Here is a 13,906-nt window from a genome sequence, read left to right as displayed (position 1 = left end):
GTACGAGCGGAAGTCCGCATAAAATCTAACAGTTACGCGTCGCGGGGTCCGGCGCGCTCTCTCGTGTCAGGGCGTACGGATTTCCAGCTGGGGACCATTGAAACCGCTTGCTCGAAGGAACCAAACCCCTGAACATTCACTTATTTACCAAAAAGCAACGTGCCCAGGTCTCGCCCCTCTGATGGCCAAGTCAAGCGGTGACTTAGATCGTAAATATTGGTCTGTCATGGTGGTATCTTTGGCATATGGAATAGAGTACCGACTCTAGTGCGTCTTCCCGATGTGCCCCTTTTGCTTCGAGGGGGCAGTAAGGTGGGACCGCGGTACATCGGTAATTCTTTAAATGTGGAGGAGCATATTTGGAAATTGGCGGCCCACGGAACTAAAAGAAGGGGGTGGCGCGTCGGGCGCTGGGTCGGAAGGGGGAACACGTGGAGAGATCGTGGAGCGGATATAAACCGCTCCATAAACCGCGCCACGTAGCGGAGCCACGGTTGGGCTTTATCCTCGCCACGTCGGACCAGGGGCCCCGGTCCCGAGCTCGATTTAAACCCTCTCCTCCCCTGGGCCTCAATTCTCCCCTTCAAAGCCAAAGCCCGAGCCCCATTTTCCGATCGCCGCCGGAATTAATGGAAGAAATATCCTCTCCGGCCGGCGGGACTTCTCCTATGATTGCCTGAATCTCGACGGAAATTTCCTCCTATCGAGGGCCTTTCTCTAAATGCAAAGTTGACACCTTTATGGAGATCGAAAGAAACTCGTTTCGATCGATGGGGACTTGGTTTTTGAAGAGAAATTGGAGTGAGATTGGTGTATGGATGGCTTCTTCGTCTTCATTAATGAGTTTTTGACTGCGAGCACTTCTTATTCCCCCCCCCTTTTTTTTTTTTTTGGTTCTTTTGGTTGTGGCTTTGATTGGAGCTCGGTTTTGTTCTAGAAATCGCCAGAAGTTTCTAGTTTTAGTTTCGTTGCGTGCTCTTGTGATCAGGGAGTGGAAAGGGAGGAATCGGCGTTGAATCTTCGCGTTTATCTCCAATTTCGCCAATTTTGTACCTTGATCTCGTGATCTGGGCGTTGAATTTGGTTAGGGTTTTAGAGTCTGGGGGGTTTGGGAATGGAATAGTGGTTAGGGAAGGGTTGTTATAATCTCCGAAAGCGATGCCGTTTCAGATGAAGATCCAGCCGATCGGGCAGAAGGGAGCGGTGCGGACCGATCCGGCGAAGCCCGCCGGCAAGTCGCGGCTGAAGCGGCTCTTCGAGCGGCAGCTCCCGAGCGTGCTGCGGATCTCCTCCGCCGAGAAGCTCGCCGGCGCCGGCGACGACAAGGACAAAGAGAGGGACGATGGCGATGTGGTGGACCCTAGCTCGGTGTGCCTGGATAGAATGGTGCTGAGCTTCATCGAGGAGGGAAACGAGAAGCCGCCTCGGAGCCGCTGCAACTGCTTCAACGGAAACTACGACGACAGCTCCGACGACGAATTCGACGTGTCCGCGGGCGATGCCTCCGCCACCTCCGGCGACGCCGCGGAGATCCTTAAGGTAGTTATCATCTTACCGAATCGGACCGATCTCCATCATTTCACGACGATCGTCGCAATCTTGTAATAATTTTCTCCTAAAGTTTACCATTTGTAATCGATTTCTTTTCAAATTTAAAACATCTGTCCCCCTGTTAGTACAGGGCCTGGTGCCATGTGCGAGCGTCGCGGAGAGAAATCTCTTGGCGGACGCGTCAAAGATCGTGGAAAAGAACAAGACCTGGAGGAACAAAGACGATTGTCGGAGAATCGTCACCGACGACCTCCAATTCCTTGGCTACGACGCTTCCATCTGCAAGTCCCGGTGGGAGAAAACCCCTTCATTTCCGTCCGGTAACCATCTCCCCAAACCCTTCTTTCTCTGTGTGCGTGCAATATCTATCGATGAGAGTGGCTGATTGATGATGGGACGGCAGGAGAGTACGAATACTTGGACGTGATCGTCGCCGGCGGCGAGCGCCTCCTGGTGGACGTGGACTTCCGATCGGAGTTCGAGATCGCTCGGTCCACCAAGCACTACCGCGCCGTCCTTCAATCCCTGCCGTTGGTCTTCGTTGGCAAGCCCGACCGGCTTCAGCAAATCATCGCCGTCGTCTCCGAGGCGGCGAGGCAGAGCCTTAAGAAGAAAGGCCTCAGCTTTCCGCCCTGGAGGAAGCCGGAATACATGAAGGCCAAGTGGCTCTCCCCCTACCAGCGATCTACCGCCGCTGTCAAAGCCCAGCAGGAGAAAGGAACCGACGACGGGAAGGCGAAAGCGGAGAGCGATAGCAAAGTGCCCTGTTCCATCTCTGCCGTTAATTTTTCAGGTGAATTCGAGCTTCGTTTCGAAGAGCCCGGCCGTTCTCCGGTGGCTAATTCCGGCGTGTCGCCGGAGGAGAAGATCACCGTGGTGGTGTCGCCGTGGCAGCCGCCGGAGATGAAGCCAGAGACTGGGAAGCCGGGGACCAAGGTCGTCGCCGGCCTAGCTTCCGTCCTCTGAGTCCGAATTTTTGTTGTTTTTTCCGAAAAATTCGGTTTTTTTTTTATATTCGCTTTTTTGCCGGTTTTGTTGAGAGAGATATATATTATAAATTCTCTCTCTTTCTTTCTTGCCCTCGAAGGGATTGTAAGAACTAAGAAGAGTTTTGGTTACCTACTGATATGAATATAACCTAATATTAGATTATGAATATCAAAATGTAAAGATAGAAATTTCCCTTTCTATTTAAATCATGAAGCCAAGCATCTGGTACGTATATTCTAATGATTTATTTATTTATTTTATAATTTGTTATAATATTAAGAAGCTTTGTTTACGGTGTTCTTGGATTCAAAGTTTTTGGCAGTGGCGGTCTCCTGCAGGGAAACAGAGCAATGGAAGAGACGGAATAAAGGTTCTTCTCTCTCCCCTTTTATTTTTTAATCTCTCCTTCCAATATTTTGAGCAATTTTAAATTCAGAAAGAGAAAAATATGGGGGGAATAGAAGCCTGACTGCATTAGGTCTCGTGCACTCTCGGTTCCCGTGTAACGGAAAACAATCCCATGCTAATCTCGTGATCTTTCGCCCCACTTTTTATTTATACATATTTATATATATTAAATATAAAATATTATGTGAAGTTTCTCTAAAAATAGTTTACGAGCAAAGATATGAAGGCTCCATCGCCCGCGGAAAATTTAAGAATAAAAATGGATCAGATAGTTTTCTTCTAATTTATTGATATGATATTAACTTTATTTATTTTTATCTAATAATATTTTGCATTGTTTGGTCATAAAAATTAATTATTTGATTTATATTCATAATTATATCTATATTTTTACTATCTTATTTGCATCCATATTTATTTAATATTTATTTATGTAGTTATTAAATAAAATTAAAATAAAAATAAATATTTTTGATATGCGATGGAGGCGGGACTGTAGAGCCGTCCCTTTATTTTTTTTTACTACACTTCCTTTGTAAACCTTGGGAGCAATGATCGCGCTTTTTCCTGGGCTTTTGAAAGTGGGGTGGGGGTAAAAATGAAAGGCGGTGGGTAAAGTGGGGTTGCCCCAACTTTGAGGCAAATAATAAAAGCTTGTTTTCAGCATCTCGGAGCGTCGTCAAAAATAATATACTCTTATATCTCCCAGGGCCAGTCACCGGCTTCCGTGCACCTCCATCATTCCCGTGATCTTAGGTATTGATTTGCCGCTTTGACTGCCATTTTTACCCTGTGACTTACCGGTTCGACTAACGCTTTGACGATCTGGTAGTGGTAGGTCTCCGAAGACTCATTTGGTTCAAAAAAAAAAAATAAAGAAATCAAAAAAATAGTTTTATTATATTTAGTTGATCAGAGTGTATTTCAGATTAATTTATATTTAATTAAACATTTAATTTTTAAAAAAAATTATATGAAATATCTATTATATATTTAATAAAACAAAACAAAAGAGGCGGGCGGTGTCTTCTGCATTTTTTAATAAAATATAAAAAAGTTATTACCATAAAATTTTATTTTTTATTTTTTTGTTAACCACTCTTTTTTTTTTTCTGCGAACTAAATAAGTTCTCTGTGTTTGCTATTTTAGTTTTGTTCTATTATCAATGGGTTTTTGGAGGATGATCATTTGTTATTTAGCCATTATTTTATTAGGAAGATGGTTATATGGAATAATGGTATTACATCAATGGTTGTTATAGGAGAAATTATGGCTGCGATTTTTAAACTTTTATGTTCATGGGTAAACTGATATTTTGAGGCTGCGATCTGCATGGCAGCTTTTAAATGATTTTTTCTTTTTTGTTTAGTGAGTAGTTATTTGATTAGAAATGATCTTTTCTTCGTTGTTACGTGTGTCATGGTGCTAATAGCTAGTAGCTGCAATGAGCACCATAATTATTTTCAAATAAATCTGAGTCCAACGTTGAATCGGACATATAACTGATGTTAATTTAGTTACAAAAAAGGAAAGTAATGTCATTGTGGCCCATTGTGTGGGCATATTGCTATCATTGAAATCTTTTTTTCTTTTTTTTTTCCTTTCTTTTTTTTTTCTTTTTTTTTCTGTGGTGAAAGAGGAAGGGGGGAGGAAGGGCCAAGCCCACCTCCACGTAGCAACCAGAAGAATGTTTGATGGGGGCAAAAATGACCGTGTGTTGAGCATCCTGGCAGGTTTTACTCATATTCTCTCCACTTGTGGGCCCAGCTCGGTTTCTACTCTAGACTCCAGCATGAACTCTCCATGTGAGTACGTCACACCTGGCACCACCGAGGCTATTAGAGGACCAATAAGTCCTTCTATCCTATATATCCGAGCAGGAAGTATTTATCTTTTTAGAAAATATTAAGAAGAAAGGACTCGAGCAGCGGATAGATAGCCGTTATTTCTTGTGTAACAACTGGAAACGGTCTTGAAGAAGGCAACGGTAGGTAACGTGGAATTGGAGCTTCAGCATCAGGCTTTTTTGCTGCTGCACGTCATCCGCGGCGTATTTTAACTCGTTTCCGTACCCACCTTCTCTCTTGGGGGGACGCTGCTTTCTTTCTTTCACTCCATCTATCTAAAAAGAGGTGCGAGGGCCCTTTCCACTTTGAAGACATGATAACAAAGGCTTTCCCATAAGTCTTCCATATCCCCTCCTAATAATGAGTACCGTGATGATACCAAATTACCATTACTAATACTTGCTTTCCACAAAGCAACTTCCCACCAACTCCCCTCCCCTCTCCCACCTTCTGAACCCATCATTCCCCTGGACCCTCATGGGGGAGCAAGCCACCCTCACTTCCAGCCCCCACCCTCCTTTCTTAACCCTAGTTCATTAAACTTTTTTTTTTGGTACAACGGTTGCTCATCCTACTTTGGTATAGATGCAGCTAGCAGAATCAAAAACGATAATCTGGCATAACTATGAAGGAGGGACCCTCTGGTATGTCCAAAAAACCTCTCTGAAGGGCTGTGTTGCATAGGAGGCAACCCAATCGACGGCCATGTTCGCTTTCCGATACACCTGCATTATCTGAAAAGCATTGTAGGCTCTCATCGTTCGCCGAATGTCGCAGAGTAAAAGACTCACATCCCTCCTCTTATATCCAGTCGATCATTATGGCTGAGTCTCCTTCGAAGATAATGCGCTCCGCCCTCAGTCTTCGCCCCATGTAAAAGAGATTTAGCTTCACTCCTATAGTTTTCAGCCCATTGATGCTCCGTCTGCCCGTAGCAATAATTTATGAGTCATAACTCTTTATCACAAAAAGAATGATACTAATATTTAAATTTCAAAGTCTACACAAAATACTCTTCTATTGCTTGTTGAATTGACATCATATAAATTAACAACTGTGTGGAGAAGCACTTTTAAAACTATATGCTGCCAAAGCATTTCTTTTGTAAGAGAGCAATGAATCCATGATGGTTAAAAAAATAAAAAAGAGGAAGGAATGGAAAAGAGCTCCCATGGAGAAGGCACAACCTGTCCCTGCTTTACTCCATTTATATCTAGAACTCAACACTCCATGATTCTCTATCAAGGTGTACCATACTAAAGAAAAAGGCAGAGAAAAGCTTCTTTAATCTTCACCTGGCTTCCTAAAATTCCCACTGCCTGGAAAATGACCGCACTACGGGCCCTCTCTACCTTATATTGAATAGGGTACAAAACTAGCTGATCACTGACATGTTATATAAACAGCAAATACTCAAGCTTCGTTTGCTCGACCAAGCTTAAAGAAACCCGTTATCAAGCCAATCCCCAGTTCTTAAAAAGAAGAAAAAAACAAAAAGCCCATGCCTAGCTTTTGCTTATTTTCTGTGTTATGAAAACCCTATTTTAGAGTTAACAAATAAATTTCTAATATCAAAGAGATAGTTACACAGACGTACATATATATATATATATATATATATATATATATATACATATATATACATATATATATATATATATATATATATATATATATATATATATATACATATATATACATATATATATACATATATATATATATACATATATATATATATATATATACATATATATTTATATATACATATATATACATATACATATATATATATATACATATACATATACATATATATATATATATATATATACACATACATACATACATACATACATACATATATAAATGGACTAATTAGTTTCCTCTCGAGATGATAAGGTATCTACGCATCTCAAGCTCAAAATTGATAATAGGATTTTGAAATTAAAGACTACACTACTTTGGAATATTCCAAATTTTAGATATTGAAAAGTTGTTTGTGCGCATGCGGGTGCACGGGTGGTTGTAATTACTGAAATATATACTCTTTAGTTGATCATAATTTTCTTTTCTCACAAAAAAATATCATATATTTCTTTCTAGCACCAACTATAAACGTTTGTATGTCCTCTATATTTATCTTATGAAGATTCAAGAAGCAGAGAGGACAAGAAAAGTGAAGCTCGCAGTTACTGACTTCTACTTATCTTTGTCTATCTACTTATATTTAACTACTTGATTCATAGACTATGGATCTCCAAATCTCGTGTTTTGGAGTCTAAGTAGTTTAAAAATAGTAGACTACATCCAATAGCATAAATCATTGATGTTGGAGCTGTTTGATTTTGGTTAAATAATGATTAAAAGTTTTCATACTTAAAATATATATATTATGTATATAGGTTAAGAAGGGAGTATGGTGTGGATGGTTGGTGTGTTGGTTTGAGGTGGATGAGGTTGTTGGTTTGACTCTCTCTTCCCTCCTTTTTTATATTCTCATATGGAGGATTTATTTACGTGAAGGAGAGGCAGCTTGGTTATATTGCTTGGTTCTCTGTGCCTGTGCTCGTCCGACCCAAGGTTCTTTGCGCCCGAGCCTGTGCTCGCTCGACCCTGCTTGTCCGAGGTTCCTTACGCGTGCGACCTGAGGTTCTTTGCGCCTATGCTCGTCCGACCCATCTCGTGCATGTACTCGTCCGAAGCGCGAAGAGCCGAGGTCGTATCTCGACCGTGCTCATCCAAGAGGAGCCGAGGCGAGGTCGGACCACAGGTGCGATGAGCCAAGAGGTGCGTGGGTTGTGCCTCGCACCCAAGGCTCGAAGAGCCACGTCGCTTCCTCACTTGCACCTTTTCACAACCGACCTCTCATCTACTGGCCCTACTTCCGGTGTTTTTTCAAACTTTCTTACCTGTTTTGACCGTTGGATCGGTTTTGGGTCGCATCTGTCCCAAAAAAGTCTATAAATATTCCTCTTCTGATTAGACAGAGGACACAATCGAAAGCAGAGAACTTCTATTCTCTCTTTCTGCTATTTTTCTTTCAATCAACGGGCTTGCTGCATACTGATTCTAGGTTCGAAGGCTTCTTTGATCCGTGCAAATCATTGAGGCAGAAGGAACAATGCGAGAGGCTGTTGTATCTCAAGAATAGAATGACATCCAAGCCTAGTGCACTGTAAGGCGGCGAAATCTACTTCAAGGAAAGTGACCGACATACCATGCCTCAGCATCTCGGGTTCCATTTTTCCACTTTCTCTATTTATTTTCTCTAAGCGTATTTCTTCCTATTATTTGTTGAAGTAGAATATTTTAGATTTTACTAATTATGGGACAGTTTATTCCCAAAAGGATCCATCTTTGGAACCATATGCATTCTAATCGATCCCCCTCCAAAAAAAAAAGAGAGAAAGACATCTCCTCTCTTTCTGGCACACATTTGGTGTACCACAAAAGGTATTTCCCGCTTACTAGAATTTTACCAAAATATAAGTTCTCCAATCTCTTTCTTTATCACAATTCCCGCTTATTCAAAACTCTTTTTTATTAGAACTTATCTTTTCTTCCATAATTAAAACTTACAAATTAGTATTTATCTTTTAAAATAAAATTATTTTCTCTCATATTCTTAAAACATTTGGTGTTTGTTCTCCATCTTCAATGCATTCTTTTCACTCAATTTTTTTTTTAACAAAAAGAAAAATTTATCGTGCATATGTGTGAAATATGAAGAACTAGAGTATATATATAGCGCTTCTTTATTCCATGTAGTTCCTTCTCCCTTGTTTTCTTTTTCATTCCATCAGCGAGGCATGTGCAGTGCATCTACTTTGACGCATATGATGCGAAAGCTTGCATGCTGAATTACCTTCATATAACACCTCGCATGTGTTAGCGAAACCAGTTTTTCAAAAATATATATGACTTTTATTTTCTGAAAAAGTTTACACATGCGAGCCTTGAATCTTTATATTATTTCTGAAAAATCATAGCAAGTACATAGCAAATGCTGGATACTACAAATAACATTTGTGACACTTTTTTCAGAAAAAAATCATTACAGACCTTAAGGTCTTTAAGTGATCCTTTGAGAAATTAAACCATTATGTACGTGAGAGAAACTTCTTGTTTCCAGTAGAAATGTTTTAGATCACTTTTATATAGAAAATTTGAAATATAATATAAAGTGATGAAACAGCCAAAGAGGCTGTTGTAAAGTTTTTCTCTTTTGAGAAGAATTAATTGGACAAGGCCCAACTATAATCCAGTTAGCCTAGTCTAATCTTCAGCGAAAATACAGAACAAAGGATACAAATCACATACAACCACCTCTCTTTAACTCGACTATTTCCTCTCAAGCAATTATGAGACCTTCTTATGGTTGGAATAATCCTCTTCAACTTCCTTCTAAGAGCAACTCAGGAATTAGTGGGTCAACTGAAACTTGACTTGCACAACCACCATCTTGACGCTCAGCCTTTTTCTCTCAATAACCTTTCAATTCGTTTCAACCACAAACTCCAGCATTTAACACCAACCTCTTGTTCACCGCCGTGGTAACTGTGTTCTTTCCACAAAGTCTCTCCAAAGTTCACAGTGTTAGTGCTTCGATTGATAAGGGGGTTGAGTTGACCACTCTTGGAGACCGCCTTCCAAACCTGGAGGAAAAACTCACAACTAAGGGCTTGTTTAGGAAATTCAGAGGCATTAGATTGATTTTTTTATTAGATTCATGAAGTGGGCAGTCTATTTGAGCAGGCTCATATCAATCCAATACCTTTCAGCATAAAAATCCTGTAGGAGGCAAAAAAAAAAAGGACCTATTGAGGTATGTTTTTCTCTTCTGGCCAACAGGCTCCGAGATGGGATACATTCTAAGATTAGTATGAGCCTTTAGAAAAATATGGGTTGGATGTGGAAGGAAAAAAAAAATCTGCATAGGTGTTTCTTTCATTCTGCAGTCCAACAAGCCTATAGATGAGATTTAAGGCAAATTAGGATGGGCTTTTAGAAAAAAAGGGACTAGGCAAGCTAACAGGCCCAATTCCTATAAGAAATCTAGGCCAACAATGCTAGATTTCCCAAACTAGCCATAAGAGCTTGTTTTGATTTTTTTGCAAGATTGGACTGAAAATCCTTCAAAAAGCGGGCTTGCTGGCCCATGTAGCTCGCATCTTCCAAAAGCCTGCCCAAATCCAAACCTTTAGGTTTTCTCATAGGATTTGGTGTAAAACCCAACAAACTAGGCCCAGTTCACTTGATCGGCTCATCCATTTTTGGCCCAAATCGAAAAAAAAAAAAGAATTTCAGCACGTGTTTGGAGGGAAAAGAATTTCGATTGGAGTCTTCTTCCTCCCGAGATCATTGAATGGACTCTAACTCTGGGTCGGATTCTGGTCATGGCCGAGCCTATTTAGAGGTCCTTCCGGTCTCTTTTCCACTCCATCGGAGGTCCAACCTCGATCGGAGCTCCCCGCCAGAGGATTTCTTCAAATCCTTCTTCGATTGTCGATCGCCTTCACCCCGTCACTGAAAACCAGGTAAGGACCTGACCTTCCTTGAGCTACTCTTTCTCTTCTTCTTTCGGGGTCATTGGGAGCCCCAATTAGACTGGTGATCGCTGGATTTTTGATGAAAAAAGGACGATGTCCTGTTTCCTCTGTTTTGGTAGGTCAATCCCTATTTTTCTTGATTCCATCTGTTTCCGTCACCGATGCTCGTCGTCGTAGTCTTCCTCCAATCCCTCGCAGTGGCAGGGGACCATGGCAGGAGCTCCGACCATTGGAATGCTTGATTTTTATGGTTAAAAGGGTCGGAACTCCTATTTTGAGTGGTTTTGGCATTGCCAACCACCAATCGCCACCGGCCACCTGCTAGCCAGTCGTGGGTCTCCTGACCTCGGACATGACCCATAGTTACCCTCTTCTTTCCTCTTTCTCAATTAGAGATAGAAGCTTGCTCTCTCTTTCTCTCTCTAGACATGCCTAGGGATTCTAGTTTAAATCTTATCCTCCTTTACTCAGATCCAAGTTGACCCCTAGGTAAAGGCCCTGAACTGCTCCGATACCGGGGAGGTAGGCCGGCCCGTTATCTTGGTCTTTTTGGAATTCAGTCATCATATAACTTTATTGAGTCATTTAAATAATGTCTTTTTGGAATTCAGTTCACCTTATTCAGACAGACCCATGCAGTCGGGTACCGCCGCTTAACCGACCTTACCTTTCTTTCATCCTAATTTGGGCATGAGATTTTACCTCCAATTATATCTTAATTTTTAACTTTGTTTGGCTTCTAAGATAATGATAAAATTAATTGTATTTCAATGATATTAAAGCAGGCCAACCTGACCCATCTAACTGAAGTAAAATTTTGAAGCAAGAAGAGGTAAGTGATCTAATGCTTCAAAGTATATTTCTGATCTTTGGTAAAGTTATAATTAGTTTATTAACTTTAAATATAATCTATATTTTATACTTGATTAAACGGGTCAAACATGTAATTATAATGATAATAATTATTTTAAAATATGTTATGTGATTTAAAAAATATGACCGGATAAATTATAAAATTTGTTTTATATGTATGTATTCTCAGTACAGTTATGATCTGGCTTCCCCAATGGGGATTATTCGTTAGCCTTGTCGACTTGTAATCTGAAAAACTAGTTTCAACACTAAGCTATCGGTGATTAGAATAATGGTATCTATTATCTAACATTTTGTGCACCATGTATCTGACTTATGCCACTAGGTTATATAGCCATAGCCTGATATTGAGTCTAGTAATATTTTATAAAAATAATAATAAATTTCAAAAGAGATATATATACTATTTGAGATTTGATTTATTCGAATCAATATTATGCTATTTAGTTATTTATTTATTTGGTATTCTTAGACCCCACTTTATGGTATTATGTTGATTAGTGTGCTAGTATAACTCATTATTCTTTCTTTCTCTATTTTTTAGATCTTGAGTCATTATTGCTCGGGACTTGAGGAAATGCGCAGATCTGTTGAAGATATTCGCAATTATTGAAGTTCTAGTTTAGACTAGTTTAGTTGAATATTTTATTTTATTTGAATAATAATAATATTTAGTTAGCATATATTGACTATGATACTTTGAGATAATTAAAATGATTTGTTTAGATCTTGATTAAATTAATTTTTTGTGAATCACAAAATTATTATTATTGCTTTGAGATTATTTGTTGTGCTCTGGGCTCGAAGCGTAACATTTGGATTGAGAGGTGTTTGGTTGATAGATTAGCCATGCTTACATAAGCAGTCTAATCCATGAATCCTGCAAGATTTTCAGTCCCATCCTGTAAAAATATTCAAACAAATATTTCAAAGAGATGGCTTCAATCTCTGGTTCCTTTCCACATAAGATACACCTAAAAGGATTGTGGAAACCTCTTTTGATCAAGTTATCGCCAGGCAAGACTCTGTTTTGAATTGCCAGCCAAGATAAGATTAGCGTCCTGGTAAGGAGGGGACGATCCTATAGAGATTTAGCAAAGGCAGCCCAGACTCCTCCATTTTTGAGAAGAAATTTCCATCAGCGCTTCATCTCCATTTAACTACATCCCCATAAGAATTCAGAGCACTTTTTCGTGGTAATTAATTAATCAGAGTCAACTTGTAGCTGTTATAACAATTCTTTGTACCGTTTCTTTCCTATATATAACGTAAAAGATTGCATGATAGACTCCCTTCCGTATGCCAGATTGCCCTGGAATGCAATTATTTCTCAGGTTTATGGAGACTCTCTCTCTTCTAAAAAGTCAGTCGTGTGATCTTTGTCTTTACGGAATTCTTTGAGAAATCACAGTGCAAAGCATATGCAAGTACCTGCAAACGGTGGAAGAAACAATTTCTAGTTCTACAAAACTACATTATTCATGAGAGGGCTACGGGTGTCATGAAAAGTAATTATCTTTTCTTAGCTCATTGGATGCCACCTTATTTATGGGTATTGAGATTTTACTTCATGGTGCCTATCCAAGTCATGCGCATGCATCATTTTATATATTTTACGTAATGATAAGGAGTGGGTTTTAGTAAGAGAGGAAACATAATACTTTTGCACAACTACGTACGTAATTACCTCGTCTAGATACATCTTTAAATTGTATGAAATTGACACAGTTTCCTAACTTTTACTCCAATACCAACTTGCTGCATTGCTAAAGGTTTATAATGTAAACGATACTAAAGAAATCCTAATGTTGCTTGGCTTTGAGATAGGAAAATCCAGGATTCTAAAATTCTATTATAATAGGAGTCCCACACTTTCTATCCAAATTCAAAATCATATATTAATTATAACAAAAATTTTAATTTTATTTAAACAAAAGTATTTTATAGCAAATAAATATTATAAAATTATATTAAAATCACTACTTGTCCCAAAAGCTTAAGCTGATAAGATGAGGTAGATTTATTTATATATTTTATATTTTTCTTACAAATTACATAAAGAGACATATTAGCATACAAATTAAAATATTATTCAGATCAAGAACATGGTAAAAAATATATAATATATTATAGCGAAGTAATCTTGGAACAACATGAGACATATTAGCGCATAATATTCATGGTTAGATTTTTCTAGAAATTTTAGGTGCCACATCCATTGCATGTACACTATTAGCTCTTCTAAATAAATGCACTCCCTAGTGGAGCATGGTAGACGGAAACATTTGTCTGCTCCTAATTTTCCATGATGGAGATGAGGAAGGACAAGGAAAAAGACCCCAGGAACGCCGGCTTCTACAAGCTTTCGAAGACACTAAAGAGATATCCCGTGGGACTTTGCGCTTTTGCAGTCACACATTGGGCCTCCTTTAAGGGCTCATTTGGTTCGCAAAAAAAGAAGGAGGGAAAATATAGTCAATGGAAAAGTAATGAGATGCATCTTATTTGGTTGGAGTTTTCAAAGGAGAGAGACGAAAAGTTGTATTCCCATGGAAATATGATTTCACGTTTCATGAAAAAGTTATTCCTATGAGAAATGAAAAAGTTACTTTCCCATGAGCCAGAAATCACTCCATTTTTATTTTTTTCAAAAAAACCTTTCAACATTAAAGAGGCATTAAAGA

The 13,906-nt window shown here is 39.3% G+C and overlaps 1 protein-coding gene across 1 annotated transcript; it reads left to right on the top strand.

Annotated features, from left to right (window-relative positions):
* The first annotated feature begins 417 nt into the window (after positions 1-417).
* LOC103716163 (uncharacterized) lies at positions 418-2,707 on the top strand. Its single transcript, XM_008804050.5, has 3 exons — positions 418-1,539; positions 1,682-1,871; positions 1,955-2,707. Exons 1-3 carry the CDS (start codon positions 1,159-1,161, stop codon positions 2,515-2,517), a joined length of 1,134 nt encoding a protein of 377 aa, XP_008802272.2. The 5' UTR covers positions 418-1,158; the 3' UTR covers positions 2,518-2,707.
* The last annotated feature ends 11,199 nt before the right edge of the window (positions 2,708-13,906 follow it).

This window comes from Phoenix dactylifera, chromosome 1, assembly GCF_051530095.1.
Source record: "Phoenix dactylifera cultivar Ajwa chromosome 1, Ajwa_hap1_PhDact_Kaust_v1.1, whole genome shotgun sequence".
Classification (NCBI taxonomy): Eukaryota; Viridiplantae; Streptophyta; class Magnoliopsida; order Arecales; family Arecaceae; genus Phoenix; species Phoenix dactylifera.
The sequence above is the reverse complement of the archived record's forward strand: the minus strand, read 5'-3'. Positions and strand labels throughout refer to the sequence as shown.